This window comes from Vidua macroura, chromosome 2 (genome assembly GCF_024509145.1).
Source record: "Vidua macroura isolate BioBank_ID:100142 chromosome 2, ASM2450914v1, whole genome shotgun sequence".
Taxonomy (NCBI): Eukaryota; Metazoa; Chordata; class Aves; order Passeriformes; family Viduidae; genus Vidua; species Vidua macroura.
Genome location: NC_071572.1, coordinates 33,616,480 through 33,630,136, shown reverse-complemented (window position 1 = coordinate 33,630,136; position 13,657 = coordinate 33,616,480). Strand labels below are relative to the sequence as shown.

The 13,657-nt window shown below is 40.9% G+C and overlaps 1 protein-coding gene across 2 annotated transcripts in view; it reads right to left on the bottom strand.

Annotated features, from left to right (window-relative positions):
* LOC128803341 (cohesin subunit SA-2-like) overlaps nt 1-13,657 on the bottom strand; it is a 58,813-nt gene that overhangs the window by 2,493 nt on the left and 42,663 nt on the right. Inside the window, exons 25-32 of one of the 2 annotated variants that reach the window (XM_053970211.1) lie at nt 13,104-13,272; nt 10,459-10,604; nt 9,473-9,574; nt 7,999-8,153; nt 7,768-7,896; nt 3,726-3,916; nt 2,477-2,636; nt 1,401-1,485 (exon numbers count right to left, since the gene is read on the bottom strand). In XM_053970211.1, the coding sequence (XP_053826186.1) occupies nt 1,401-1,485; nt 2,477-2,636; nt 3,726-3,916; nt 7,768-7,896; nt 7,999-8,153; nt 9,473-9,574; nt 10,459-10,604; nt 13,104-13,272 (1,137 nt within the window). Of the gene's footprint in view, nt 1-1,400; nt 1,486-2,476; nt 2,637-3,725; nt 3,917-7,767; nt 7,897-7,998; nt 8,154-9,472; nt 9,575-10,458; nt 10,605-13,103; nt 13,273-13,657 lie in introns of those variants that run through there. The other variant, XM_053970213.1, reaches the window with a different exon arrangement.

Here is a 13,657-nt window from a genome sequence, read left to right as displayed (position 1 = left end):
TGCAGCTTCCACAAAAGGAAAGAAGCATTTCCATACCCTAAAAAGCCAGAAAAGGCACTACAGAGAAAGGCACCATACTTCATAAGCAGTGCAATTTCTGTATGACTTTAATCTTTGTCCATGGAGTTAAATTCTTCTATTATCTAACTTCAGTAGGAGCTGCTTCAAGTACATGGGCCAAACTGTCCACATTTTAACATGCATATGACTGAAAGAAAAGGTAGAAGTCCCTTTTTTTTTTCCTTCTAGTCCTCTTTAAAAATAAAAGCCCAGCATAGGTTAAAAAAAACACTGGCTGAATTTTACAGCAAAATCTCATTTAAAAAGACAAAAATCATGCAAAGTCTGAATGTGGTGGTTAGATCCCAGATAACCAGTCACTGGAAATCACGGGGTTGCCTGACTCACTGCAAAAATACTGTCTGCCAAACACCAAGTTATGTTCTGAAGTGCAGACCACAGGGGGAAATACAGGAGAAAAACTTCAAGGAATGCTCAGCCCCCTGTAATGGCTGACACAGAAACCTTAAGGGAGCAAAAGGGTTGTGATTAGCTGCAGCACAGGAAAAATCATTACCTTCCTTTCCCCCCCCACCCCTTTCCTTGTACAGTCACTCCACAAGACCGTGCTGTACAACATCCTGTCTGAGTCCTTGCACTCCACTGGCCCAAAGGGCCAAAAGTCCTTCCCTGCTGCAAGGATCCAGTCCAGAGCTGGAGGCCAGGCAGAGAGCTGCAGCTCTGCCAAACTTGGATCCCAAAGGTAATCAGCGCCCAGGAGACAAGCCTCTGGCTATGCTGGTTGCCACTCCAAGCCCACAATGTTCTCATGCTTCCCTTCAAATCCCCAGTTTGTTCGGGGACAATTTAATCTGCCCAACAGCCTTGACTGGAAAAGGGAAAGAAACATGGGATACTCCAGCAAGAGCCCAGGGCTGTCCAGTGATCAGACACATTCTGAGTCTTTCAATCCAAAGAGCACAATGCAAACACCATTTCTGAAGCAGATATTCCCTGCAGGCCATGCAGCAGTGCCATCTCTGCAATGTGTCAGTAACACGAAGCAACTGCAGCAAATGGCTCTTAATAAGGAAGCTTCACAGTATAGGGAAAAAGAAAGGGGATCCTCCTCTTAATGCATCCTGAGTGACATTCAGTCCTTACAAATGACCTAAGGATGTCTAGATGCTACAATAAGGATTGCCTCTAAAATGCAGATTGAGCTGAAGGAGGAAACTACAGTTGCAGTTGGAAAGGGAAGAGGGCATCCCCCTTTTCTCATCCTGAAAAGGTCCACAAAAGAGCAACCCCCTTTGCTGCTGCATACCCAGGAGACTCTGACCTGACATTGACCCACCAACTACAGCTGTCCTCAGAGCTGGAAAACCAGCCAGAATTACCTGGTCTGTACCAATTACATCAACATCTTCAATTGTGTCTTCTGGACCCTCCTCGGAGACATCTTCTGTCTTAACCTCATCTTTGCTGGAAACAAAAAACAAACAAACAAAAAAAAAGCTAAGTCTTGAGATATAATAGAGGCTGCACATGGCAAAAGTGTGCTTAAGGCAGTGTATTTCACATAGTAAGATGTGCTGCTCATATCCATGTAAGGTAGCCTAAAGTTACTGGCCCAGAATTTCCCAGTATGAAACAGGCTATGCTCTGAGGAATTTTCAATAAAGCAGTTCAGAAAAACACTAATTTAAACAGGGGCTACCTTCATGTTTAATAATTTTTTGTTCTATTTTACTTGTATTCACCAGGTCCATTTAACAAGTGTCTCAAAACATGGAAAAGTATGCATCTTCCCAGGATTTGTGTTTCACCTTTTAACCTACTAAGAGGGGAAATGGCACCTAACACCTCAATAAATTAACTGAATTAAAGGAAAATACTGCAACTGAGCACTTTGATTGTTCAAAAGTAGACTGCAGACTCCCTATTTCTGCAACACCTCTCTCACATCCAAGTTCTGTGGGGTTTCACTGGGGCATGTCTGCATGCTGCACACCAACACTTCTCTAAAAGAAAGCCACACGGTACACAGTGATTAATAATGCAGAGACAAGAATCCTCTTTCATTTCCAGAGATGCAGAAAACACTTATTGACTGGCTGCAGCAAACAGCCCGAGAGTAACCAGCACCACAGATCTCCAATATGGACATGGCAAGTGGGACAGGGAACTTTCCTCCTTCCTTGTCTTTTTCCACCCTATGTCTCTGCATACCCGGTATTACTCCAAGAAGGCACAGAAGTCCTGTGACAGTGGCAGGAGAAAGCAGCAAATGTAGATACTGGACTAAGGAAACAAAAAACCACAACCTGTCCTTGGGACACAGCCCATAAGAAAGAGAGGAGGTGCACACACCCTAAGCTCATGAAGTATTATGAAAAAACAGAAGGTGGATAGGGAGAGCCCAAGTGTCAATGCCAGAACAGGTGAAGGAGCTTGTAAGACATCAAACTCTCACCAGTATCTTCTACGCAGCCCTCCTGGACAAAGGAATGGCAAATGTTCCTGCAAGTGCATCTCTTGAGATTTCAGCCTCTTTCTGCTTTTCCCTGCTGCACAGGGAAGCTGAGAAGGGGCTTTGCTTCTTGCTTCAGTCTGGCTGGTTTCAGGCAAAGACCCTGCAACAGAAAGTGAACACAGTCATTCTTCAACCTCACCCTCAGAGGTCTTGAGATGGACATTTCCAGTATGTTCCCCACAGCAGAGAAACAATCGGGCCAAGCTCAAAAGTACATCTGGAGCAAAGCATTCCTTTATTGAAAGAGACAGCTAAAAGCCATTTAAAAGAAAATCCATTTAATTTGCCCACTGGTCATTTTTGCAATCTAGATTTATGAACTTGGCCCTGGTCCATAACTGCTATCAGTACTGCTGAGTCTATATAATGCTCAAGAAAGGAGGGCCTTTGGGGATACAAAGGAACAAGCTCTCTGAAGGCAAGTCACTGAAAAGAAGATTTATGAGAAAGAATGAGAAAGAAACTAAATGACACTGTGGGAAAATTTCCTCCACATACAACTGCACATGTCCATAACACTTAGCATTTTAATTATCAATTGTTTTCATAATGGCTTTATTACATTTTAACTAAGTCCCACCATATCCATGCAGTGAATACTTCACTACAGATTGGCAGTCCATAAATGCTGCCAAAGCCTGGGTGCAGCCCATCTAAATATATATTTTTTAAGGTAGGAGGATAATCTTACTGGCTCCCTAGAAATTAAACAGAGAGAAAAACCCTAGAAGATGATTTGGCCCAGATAATCTGGCCTGAAGATCTGAATCGAGTTCTGAAAATACCTCTCCTGTTTCAATTATCTACAGGGCCTAAAGCAACAATGCCCTTAAGTTAACAATTAAAAGCAATCAACCAAGTCTCAGTGGCTCAGACAGATGCCAGATGTTAGTACACAGTAGAATCCAGATAATCTTGAATTCTCCTCACTCAGAGTCCTCAGCCCAACCTTACTGCTATTCAGTGATCAAGGGACCTGTAACAACAACAAAGCTGAAGGCAAAAATCACAGTTCAAACTGGGAAGTCCTCAACATCCAGCACTCTGTGGTACTCTGCTGCTAATGCAAAGCATGAAATACATTTTAGCATGTGCAAATTTGCTACAGCAAAGCAAAATAGCAAATACAATAGTTTTGCCAGACAGATAGAGAAAATACAGCTGATCAAGAACTGGGAAGTTTTCATACCATTAGACAATTTTCTTTTAAAAGAAGGTGTCTTAGAAGAACCCACAGGGGGCCACTCTCCCAAACTGCCAAGGACAGAGCTCTCCTCATCTTCATTTGCCAGTAAAGAGTTTCTGTACCAGAACAAAGGCTGCCATTTGTCTCCTCTGCAGGACAGTGGCTCTGTTATGTACCTCTGTAAGTAACTGTACCTGGGACAAAAACAAAAGCAAGCATAAGGAAACTCACTATCCTTCCACTTCAATATCTGGAGCAGGTATTACAAGAAAGGATTTTCACTTTACTCTCCAAAGGTGCAAACAGAACTGTTGAAGAGGGCACTATTTTTCTGTGACATCTCTGACATCTCTGAAGTATCTAATTAAAATGCAAATGTCTTCAAAGATAAAAGAGTGCTTGAATTTTTAGCATTAGAAACAACACAAGATCCACAGAAATTACAAAATTACATCAGCTTCTATAGTTTCCTGTGCAGGGAAAGTCTGCCAATTGCTGCTGATAGTAGCAACCTTAACAGAGCAGAATTCTGTGAGGATTCACCTCTTCTGGTGGCCTGTTCTGCCTCATGGACACAAAGGAGATTCCAGACAAGAGATGCTCCCTGTGATTCAGTAGTAAAGGAAACAGTATAGGTCAGACAGTGGGGGTTTTATACTATAAATGACTGTTCTGTCAAAATTAAAAACAAGAACAACCAATTAAACCATTTTTTCTTTATTATCATCTCAAATTCAATCCAATTCTCTCAGTAAAATGTCAAGTGTCTGCAAGAAGCAGATAACTGCTATGCAGTTGTGATAATGCATGGGATGTGGGAAACATTGTCTCACATCCCTGTTCTGTCTGATTCAGTCCAGAAATTTGACATTGGGCCTTCCTGAATCCCAGGTGAAGCTATCACCTTCCCTGGAGCAAAAAGGCATTATTCAAACACTCTATTTGAAAAACAGGACATTTCCAACAAAGTCTTTCTGACCCATTCCTACTTAATAACAATAAGAAAAGAAAACCAAAGTCTGACTCAGGATTAGGAACCGGATATTCACCACTTTTCAACTACAGTTCATCACTTTAAAATCAAGCCCAGTGCTGTTAAAACAGACCCCACCTTAGCAAATACCAGAAGTGACAGTTTTAACACCAGCCTGTGCAACATATTATTCTTTTTTTTTTTTTTTTTTTTTATTAGGAGAGTGGCCTGGAAAATATCAGCCGTTTCATTTGCTTTGCAAAACAAGAAAACCAGTGCTGAGAGGAGGTCAGGGTAAGCACCGGCTCCAGAACAATTAAGAGTCCTGGACTCTGGGGGCCCCAGGGATCAAGAAACCCTGGTAATGGAATTTGTTGGTTTCAAACAAGCACGTATTGTAACTACAGTTTCAGGGTCTAATCCAACTGCTATCAATGTCAATGGAAAGACTCCTACTGATTCAGGAATCAGGCCCTTCATGCTGCTTGCTATTCAGCAATTCATTTCTTGTATGCATTTTGTGGCACAGAGCAACTGACAAGCCAGGTATTTTACTGCTACAGCCTGTGCAATTACAGGGGAGAGGGTTAAAGTCCTTATACTTCAATGGTGTTGAAATATAGTCCTTTCTAACAAATGCCCATATTCTGTATCTCATTTGTTACAGGTACATTCACATATGTTAACATATAGACCTGGACATCAATCCCATGATTAATAAGAAAAATGAAAATAACCAGATGTTTGTTTCTCAAAGTTCATGTTGACCTAAAACATTCCATCCAATAATTTATGATGGAGCCAAACCTAAATATTTCTAAGAGGAAATATAATCTCCAGCCTCTGCAAGGCACTTTAGGCCTCCCAGAATAGAAACTGTTATTCTAGAAACATAGTATGAATGTACTTGTGGATAAATTGCAATTTCCCTTCTAGAAAATTTTATTGTTTCCCATTTGTTCTCAGCAGCAGAGGCAAGGCCCAAAACAGTGAGAAGTCAAGTGCATTCCCTGCTAGGTTCTGTTGTTTTCCACAAAACTTTTCCATGAATAAACCTACCTGAATGTATCAAATGTATCTGATACATTCAGGAATATACTTCCAGAATGTATCCTCTGATCAAGAGGTTAAATATAGTCCTAGGAAAAAAATTTATCAGGCTTTAGCTCTGATCTGCTCCATCAAAATTCAATATTTTCCTCTTGTTTAATTAAAAACTATTCCCAGGAGGTAAATGAAATGACAGTTTTTCAAGCATGGTTTAATAGAAAACTACTTATTGCATGGGTGTCACCACAGAAGCTTACAGCTCTTTACAATACAGACAACATGGACAGAGTTATACAGAAACTGTCCAAACTTGGAGCACTTCCCCTGTGAAGACAGGCTGAGGGAGTTGGCATTATTCAGCCTGGAGAAGAGAAAGCTCTGGGGAGGACTTACAGCACCTTCTAGTACCTAAACAGAGCTGACAAGAGAGCTGGAGAGGGACTTTCTATAAGGGCATGTAAAGATAGGACAAGGCTTTAAATGGCTTTAAACTGAGTGTGAGTTTAGATTAGCTATTAGGAAGAAATGCTTGACTGTGATCGTGGTGAGACACTGGAACAGGCTGCCCAGAGCAGATCTGGACTCCCCATCCCCGCAAGTGTTCAAGGCCGGGTTGGATGAGGCTTTGAGCAACCTGGTCTAGTAGAAAGTGTTCCTCCACATGGCAGGGGGGTTGGGACTAGATGATCCTTGAGGTCCTATGGATTCTATGAAAACCACTTTTAGTAGTAGATCTCAAAAATTCTCATCTGAGAAAAATGCAAGAATCGCAAATGAAGTTATCCATACCCATAGATAATCCACTTTAGGTTTCTCAGGGTCTGTAATCAGTGTATGTTGACTTTTTCTTCTGCATTTTGCATTCCAGCTTTGAATCAATTTTTTCAAATGAATTGTCTGTGTTGATGGCAATCATTAATAAATTATGTCATGTGAAGTAACAGGAAAATAGACTTTTTACTATTCTTGACCCATGTTGCATAAAACCCAGTTGATAACTTCCATAATGTAAGACAAAGTGACATGGGAACAACCAAGTTACACAGAGCTCAGAAAGATGTGACAGTTGGTTTTCTTCCATTTCTGCTGACTTCCTTTCAAAAGTAAAACTCTTCTTGTCATGTACTGGAGTGATTTGCTCAGAAATGCAAAAAGGCAGATGTGTCTTACTGTCCCACATCTTCAAATACGCTTTCAGGAAAATGGAAATACCTGGTTTTACAGTATCTGTACCTAAAATACTGAAGTGCAGAGATCTGGATCCAAAATGAACAGCACTGACTAAGGAAGTAATGCTAAAGGTCAAACAGAAGGAAGAATGTTACTTCCATCTCAAAAATTATCAGAGCTGAGGCACGTGAAGAAGGGAATAAGATACATACCCATATATCTCTCCATTCAGGTGCATAATACCCCACTGATTCCAAAAGAAGGCTATCACTCTTATAGCATTAAATGTAAATATTTAAACCACTGTAAAACATGGACCCACTGGATCAGGGCATATTCCCATGTAAATAGTAAATTCTTGGATTTAAATATCTATATTATGAAGAGCACCATATATATTTCTGTTCCAAATATGTTCCATGGAATCCACATAATTGAGGCCTGAAGCTGTGGAAATAGATAATTACAAAATAATGATCCCTGCATTATTTCTTCCACAACCTTCTAATTTACTTTTCTGTTCAGAAAAGCATTCCTGCCATTCCACTAACCAGTCAAGTCGCAAATCTCTTCCACCAAATTAACAACCTTTCCTTTAGAAGAACTGCTATATGTGGCCACAACTATGTGTAAGAAAAATCTAGAGTGCTTATTGCACATACAATCTGAAATAATTACGACTACAAAATTCAACAATTGTGTCTCAAACTAACAGCCTGAAGGGCAGACTGATTTCAGAGGTTCTCTGAAGAGCCCTTGAGCAAATTCTGCCACACTGAAGTTCAAGTGTCCTTTGTACAAGGATACACAAATCACAAACTGTGTATGATGGTGTACAAGAATTTAACTTACACTAGTCTTTTGTCTGGCTTTAGCAGCTTGTTGGAAAATTCACTGATGATTAACAGAAAGCTCAAGTTAGGAGGCAAGCATTTTCCATCTACTCCAGTAGTTCCTTGAAAAGCAAATTCAATCCCTTCCCTATTGAAAGAAAAACAGAAAAGAACAGAGTAATAAAACAGATAAAATAGACAACTAACAAAAGCAATGACCATGGACAACACGATGTTACGTGGCACATACTTGTGTATCATGGCTATAGATTCTCTAGATTTCACTTGGTCCCAACCAAATGTTAGTGAAAAGCGACGAGCAAGTTCTTTGATGTTTGCGAAGGAAGGAGAGGAGAAGTCCACACCATTACTGCTGTCTTGGCTTTCTGCATGTGTCTGAAACAGCTGCAAGAGAAGTCGCAGATAAGCAAACACACATAATCCTACAGGCAAACAAAGCACCAGGAGGACAGAGAGACAGGCACAGTCACTTCACACAGACAGGAGCCTCACAGAAGAGCAGGTAAGTCATGTGCTTCTGAAGCTCTGAATGGAACAATGACGAGGAACTGACACAAAGGACACCGCTGTGTTCATAAGACAGGCACAAATTAAAAAATAAAAATAAAAAAATCATGTGCATAAACAGAAAACTGATTCCTGAAGATGATGGTCCCACTAACCTCATCTCCTATTGGGTCTTCTGAACCAAGCCCCAGAGGCCTAATTTGCCTGAGATGCTTTCAGAGTGGCATAGTGCAGATACAAAGCAGCAAGTTAGGCAGCACCATAAGAGAGAGTAAGAGTAAGTCAAAAGCACATCTTGAGCTCAATTAACTGTGCTTTGGGTTTTCTTTTTTTCTAATAGAATATGGAAGTAGCTTGTTCTCATCAACCTGTTAACTTTCAAGGTCAGGCAAAGGCCAAAAAGGGCCTGTTGTCTATGTGATACCTAAACACAAAGTCCTGACTATGTCAGCAGAATATATGTAGCCAAATGCTGCTTAGACTCATCTAAGCTCAGATTTCAAGGGCTGGTTCATAGATCTAAGCCCTCGGCAATGTGTGTGAAATAAGCAAAGCTCATGTGTCAGTATCCCCAGGAGGAGCCTGCTCTCTGGATTACAGCAGGACTCCAGGCTAGAAGCAGCTCTGGCCATGGGCAGAGCTGGCAAAAGCAGCTGCTAAAATAGCTAACTGGCTATCAGTCAGCAGCTGCAAGCCCCAGCAACTGAGACCCTTCAGAAGACCTGCAACCCACTTTCCTCCAGAGGCAAAAAAAAAAAAAAAAAAAAAAAGCTGAAAATAAACGGGGGGTTGGAGCTGACAAGACACAGGCACATCTATGGCTTCTCAAATTCAGAAGGAATTAAGGTAGTCCATAAAACACAGCATAAGATCCTTAATGTTTGTTAAGCTTAAGAGCCACTGTGTTCAAGAAATACTTCATAATCTCACATCAGTTCTAACATCCTATGCACTTGAAGATTAAAAACATGACCAAAAAATCATGGACTAAAGCACCTTTTAAAACAGGTGCAATCATTTGCAATGATTATGACATGCAAAAACAACATATATATAGAAAGTGCAGGAAAGGAAGTAAATTCTGTCACTAGGTTTTCTAATTATTTTGAATAATTATTGCAGGTGAGGTAAAAATCTTAATTGTGAATACAGCTATCATAAGAGCCCCTAGCCTCTCGCTTTAATCTTAACCTTACCTGCTGCAGACAGAGAATCAGTGTCTTGGCACTCTGAATTTTGTTATTGTACCTCGTCTTGCTTAATGTTTCTTTAATTATATCTCCAAAATCACTGTAGGTCTATTAACAGCAACAAAACAATTGAGAGTTATCATTCCCCTTCTTTAGCACTGGGAGAACACAAACCACATGACTCTTCAAGTGACACAAGAAGTTCCTAAAACACTCCCAATATAAGAACACACAAGTTAAAAGATGAAAAATTGATGTTTTATAATATTTCATACATAAAGCAATGGTATGCTCCTTGAAGAGTAATGTGAGGATCAAAGTTAGACTGAAATTGTTAAGTATTAACAACTAATTGATTGTCAATTCTTAATTCATAATTAATTGTAATTCTTTAAAAAGAGCAAAGCCTCATCAAATAGACAAATAGACAATTCTGCACTTTACCAGTGCTTGCCAAAGAAGCAAAGAACAAGATTCATATTCAGGTATTTCCGAAGTTCTGTCAGTTGACTCAAGGAAACTGCCCACTCTGATGTTCTTGGCCCTCCTGAAACCCCCTTCAGAGAGGCTAAACCCTGGTCATCTAAACCCTGGGACTCATGTGAAATGTAGGCACCTGCATATGCACTGTGTGAGCTGTATGAATTAAGCTGACCACTTCAGTGTGAGAACCTCAATAGAGGAATCACTCTCCTACCATAAACTGCTGCTCTGCAGTGGCCTCTCTGCAGAAGCTGAGGAACAGATGTCCAGACAGACATGGACACACATGTCCTCTCCTCAATTTTCAGTTGCTTTGTCTGCAGTGAGGTACCTTTGTGGAACTAAGAGAGGAGATCTGCTCCACTCCTGCTTGATTCTATAGCCCTTTTGTGATAATTCCAGGACTCTGAGCCACAACACTATTAACACCCTATCTTTCACAAACACTGGAAACACTTTCAAAAATCAAAATGCACTGAAAGGAAAAACAACCTTATCTAAAACATTACCTTCACATAATACTTATAGATCTCAGCAGCTGCAGTCATCTCTACCACATTATACACTATTAACTTGCAATATGCTGCCAGAAGACTCCGCTTTTTGTGCAAGTCATCAAGTTTGCAAGTTTCATCCTTTCCCTCTTCTGTCAGATCTAGGGAAACAAAAGCATTGAAGCTTTGTTCTATTACTTTATTCAAGGTATCTCAGTTTAAATGACCAACTTTCACCTAAAATAGCACAGACTCAGCTGTTCAGTAACAGATGCCAGCACTCATTCCTGTGTACATCAGAAAACACAGGTTTATTCTCATTTCAAAGCTCCAGTTGAAAACAGTCTTCTTCCACAATCTCCTACTCTGATCTTCATAGGACTTTGGCATTTCTACTAGTCAGAATCTCCAAGTACCACACTGCTCACAGCTACAGAACTGAACCAGCAAGTAGAATAAAAGGCACACCAATGGAAGGGACCTGAAAAATTGCAACCACATTTTTTTTCGTAGAATAAAACAGATGGTAGAAAGAGCACATAACTCACTGGAAACCCTACAAAAGTTGTCACACACAGTCAGCAAGAGTTCCAACTAAATTCTCCAAGTTCCAATGAAATTTTCGAAGTGCTTATCAACAAGAGTGAAAGGAAAAAAAGTCACTTAATAGCATTAAGAACAAGTGTCTGGAACATGAGTTAGTTACTAGCTGGATAACTCATGGGAGTGCTAGAAAGGTGCTTGGGGAGAGTTTCTTACAGCAGGAGAGCCAAGACACACTCTCCCTTGCTGCACATGCAAGCTATCAGCTACCAAAAGACTTCAGTCTCTGACCTATAATTTTGATGTGGACTGTTTCTGCTTCTAGAATGATTGTGGGCCTGGAAACAAACATAAGGCAAATGACTGATCAGAAGTATCTGAAAGTTAAGAGTTTAAACTGGAAGGAAAAAGCTGCCAGCTGTGCACACAGACAAGCACACAATATCACTTGTTCAGGAAAGAATCTGCAATGGGGTGAAGGGGGATCCTTTCAGGAGAGAACTGAGAAATTGAAGGCATCACAGAATAAAGGTTTGAAAAAGATCTCAGGCCATCTAACCCAAAGCAGGATCAATTTTATCCATTTCAGATATATAACGTAAACAACCTAAAGCGTAACCTGCTTCAGTAACTCCCACAACTAGGATACTACAACCTACTTGAGCAATCTTTTCTACTGTATCTTTACTAATTCAGATTCTCTTACTATTCCCCTGTTGCAATTTTGGCCATGCAATGTTCCCCATCAGTGGTTCTTGCATATACACCATGACCTAAGGAAGTGTGGTGCCCAAAACTGAACAGAGAACTCCTGAACAGCTGAAGGAGCTAGACAGAGAAATCTAGAACAACTCTTTTTTTTTTAAAGCATGGCACTTGAACTTGTCCTCAGAACCACAACGAACGATCTGTTTTCAAAACACTCCCAAAAGAAACCAGCCTTCATAATTACAACCTCAATACAGCATTCAAATGTGTTTGGAAAAAGGTAGTAGAGCAACAAATACTATTTCCCACTGGACTGAGAGCAGCCCTGAGGAAAAGGACTTGGGGGTGTTGGCTGATGAGAAGCTCAGCAAGACCCAGCAACGTGTGCTCACAGCCCAAAAAGGCACCTGTGTCCTGGGGTACATCCAAACCAGCGTGGCCAGCAGGGTGAAGGAGGTGACTGCCCCTCTACTCTGCTCTGGTAAGACCCCAGCTGGAGTGCTGTGCCCAGCTCTGGGGCCTCCAACATAAGAAGGATGTGGATCTGCTGAAGTGAGTCCAGAGGAGGGTCATAAAGATGCTCAAAGGGCTGGAGCACCTTGCCTGGTGAGAGCACCACCAACTCAAGAGAGTTGGGGTTCTTCCACCTGGAGAAGGGCAGGTTCTAGGGAGACCCTGTAGCACCTTCAAGTACCTAAACAGGGCCAACTAGAGAGGTGGAAAGGGATTTCTTACAACAGCATGTAGTGATACAATGGGGAATGGCTTTAAACTGACAGGGCAGGTTTATTTCTTAGATATAAGGAAGAAATTCTTGACTGTGGTGATGGTGAGACACCGAAACAGGTTGCCCAGAGAACCTGTGGTAGCCCCAGCTGCGTGTTGAAGGCCAGGCTGGATAGGGCTTTGAGCAACCTCCTCTAGTGGAAGGTGTCTCTGTCCATGGCAGAGGTGTTTGAAGTAGATGATCATTAATGTCCCTTCCAACCCAAACCAGTCTATAATTCTGTGAAATCAGCCCCACAGCCCCAAAATCAAAATCTACTGGCTCTTTATTCTGATGGCTTAGAAGGGTCCATGCACTGACACACTGCAACACTGCAAGGCCTTCCTCTAACACCATCATCTGGACCACAGAAGTCAGTCCACCAAACACTTTTACTCACCCAGCCCTGCTTTAATTCAGCCCTTTTCATCAAACAGGTAAATTGGTTAATCCAAAGTCTGTACAGATCAAAGAATTACAATTTTTTTTTTGTTTGTAAAGGGGCCCAACCAGAAAAAAAAACCAAAGCAACTCACAAAATAACAACAAAAGAAAGGCCAGCCCTTTCCCTGATACATTCACTGCAGATGACAAATGATAGCAAAAATAGTAGATTGTTTCTCCAGTGATGAAGATTTCTAACCTTTTTTTTCCTCTTCTCCATCCATGAACACGTGTTCCTGGATAAATGAAAACAGTTTTTCTTGAAGTTGTGTGTTAGGAAGATAACCTAGAAGTCCAACTGCTTCTTCATTATTATTTGAATCCAGGTGACTCAAAATCAGCAACCAGTCACAGAGTATCATGAAGGCCTGTACCATGCAAATAAAGCCAAAAAAGGATTTAGAGACCATGTTACTTTTTGTGCCAATTCCACTTTGCATTTCCATCAAACACAATCAAGTTTCCATCCCATGTCTTCCTTGCAAACTAAAGATTTCTTTTTGCCTCAGCTGTGGTGAAATGCCCCAGCTAAATCCTTAAAAAACTTGTATGTTAGGATGCAGTATATACAAGTATCATGTACGAATACTACCTAGAGATTTTCAAAGTTCCGTGGGCAAGAAGAAGAGCTGTATTATGTTGAAATACCCCTCTTTTAACACATGAACCACTGGATAATTTCTCCCTTTAAGTAATATTCATAGCAAAACATTAATGAAGCAATGATAGCAACCAGTACACTGATAGATCTGA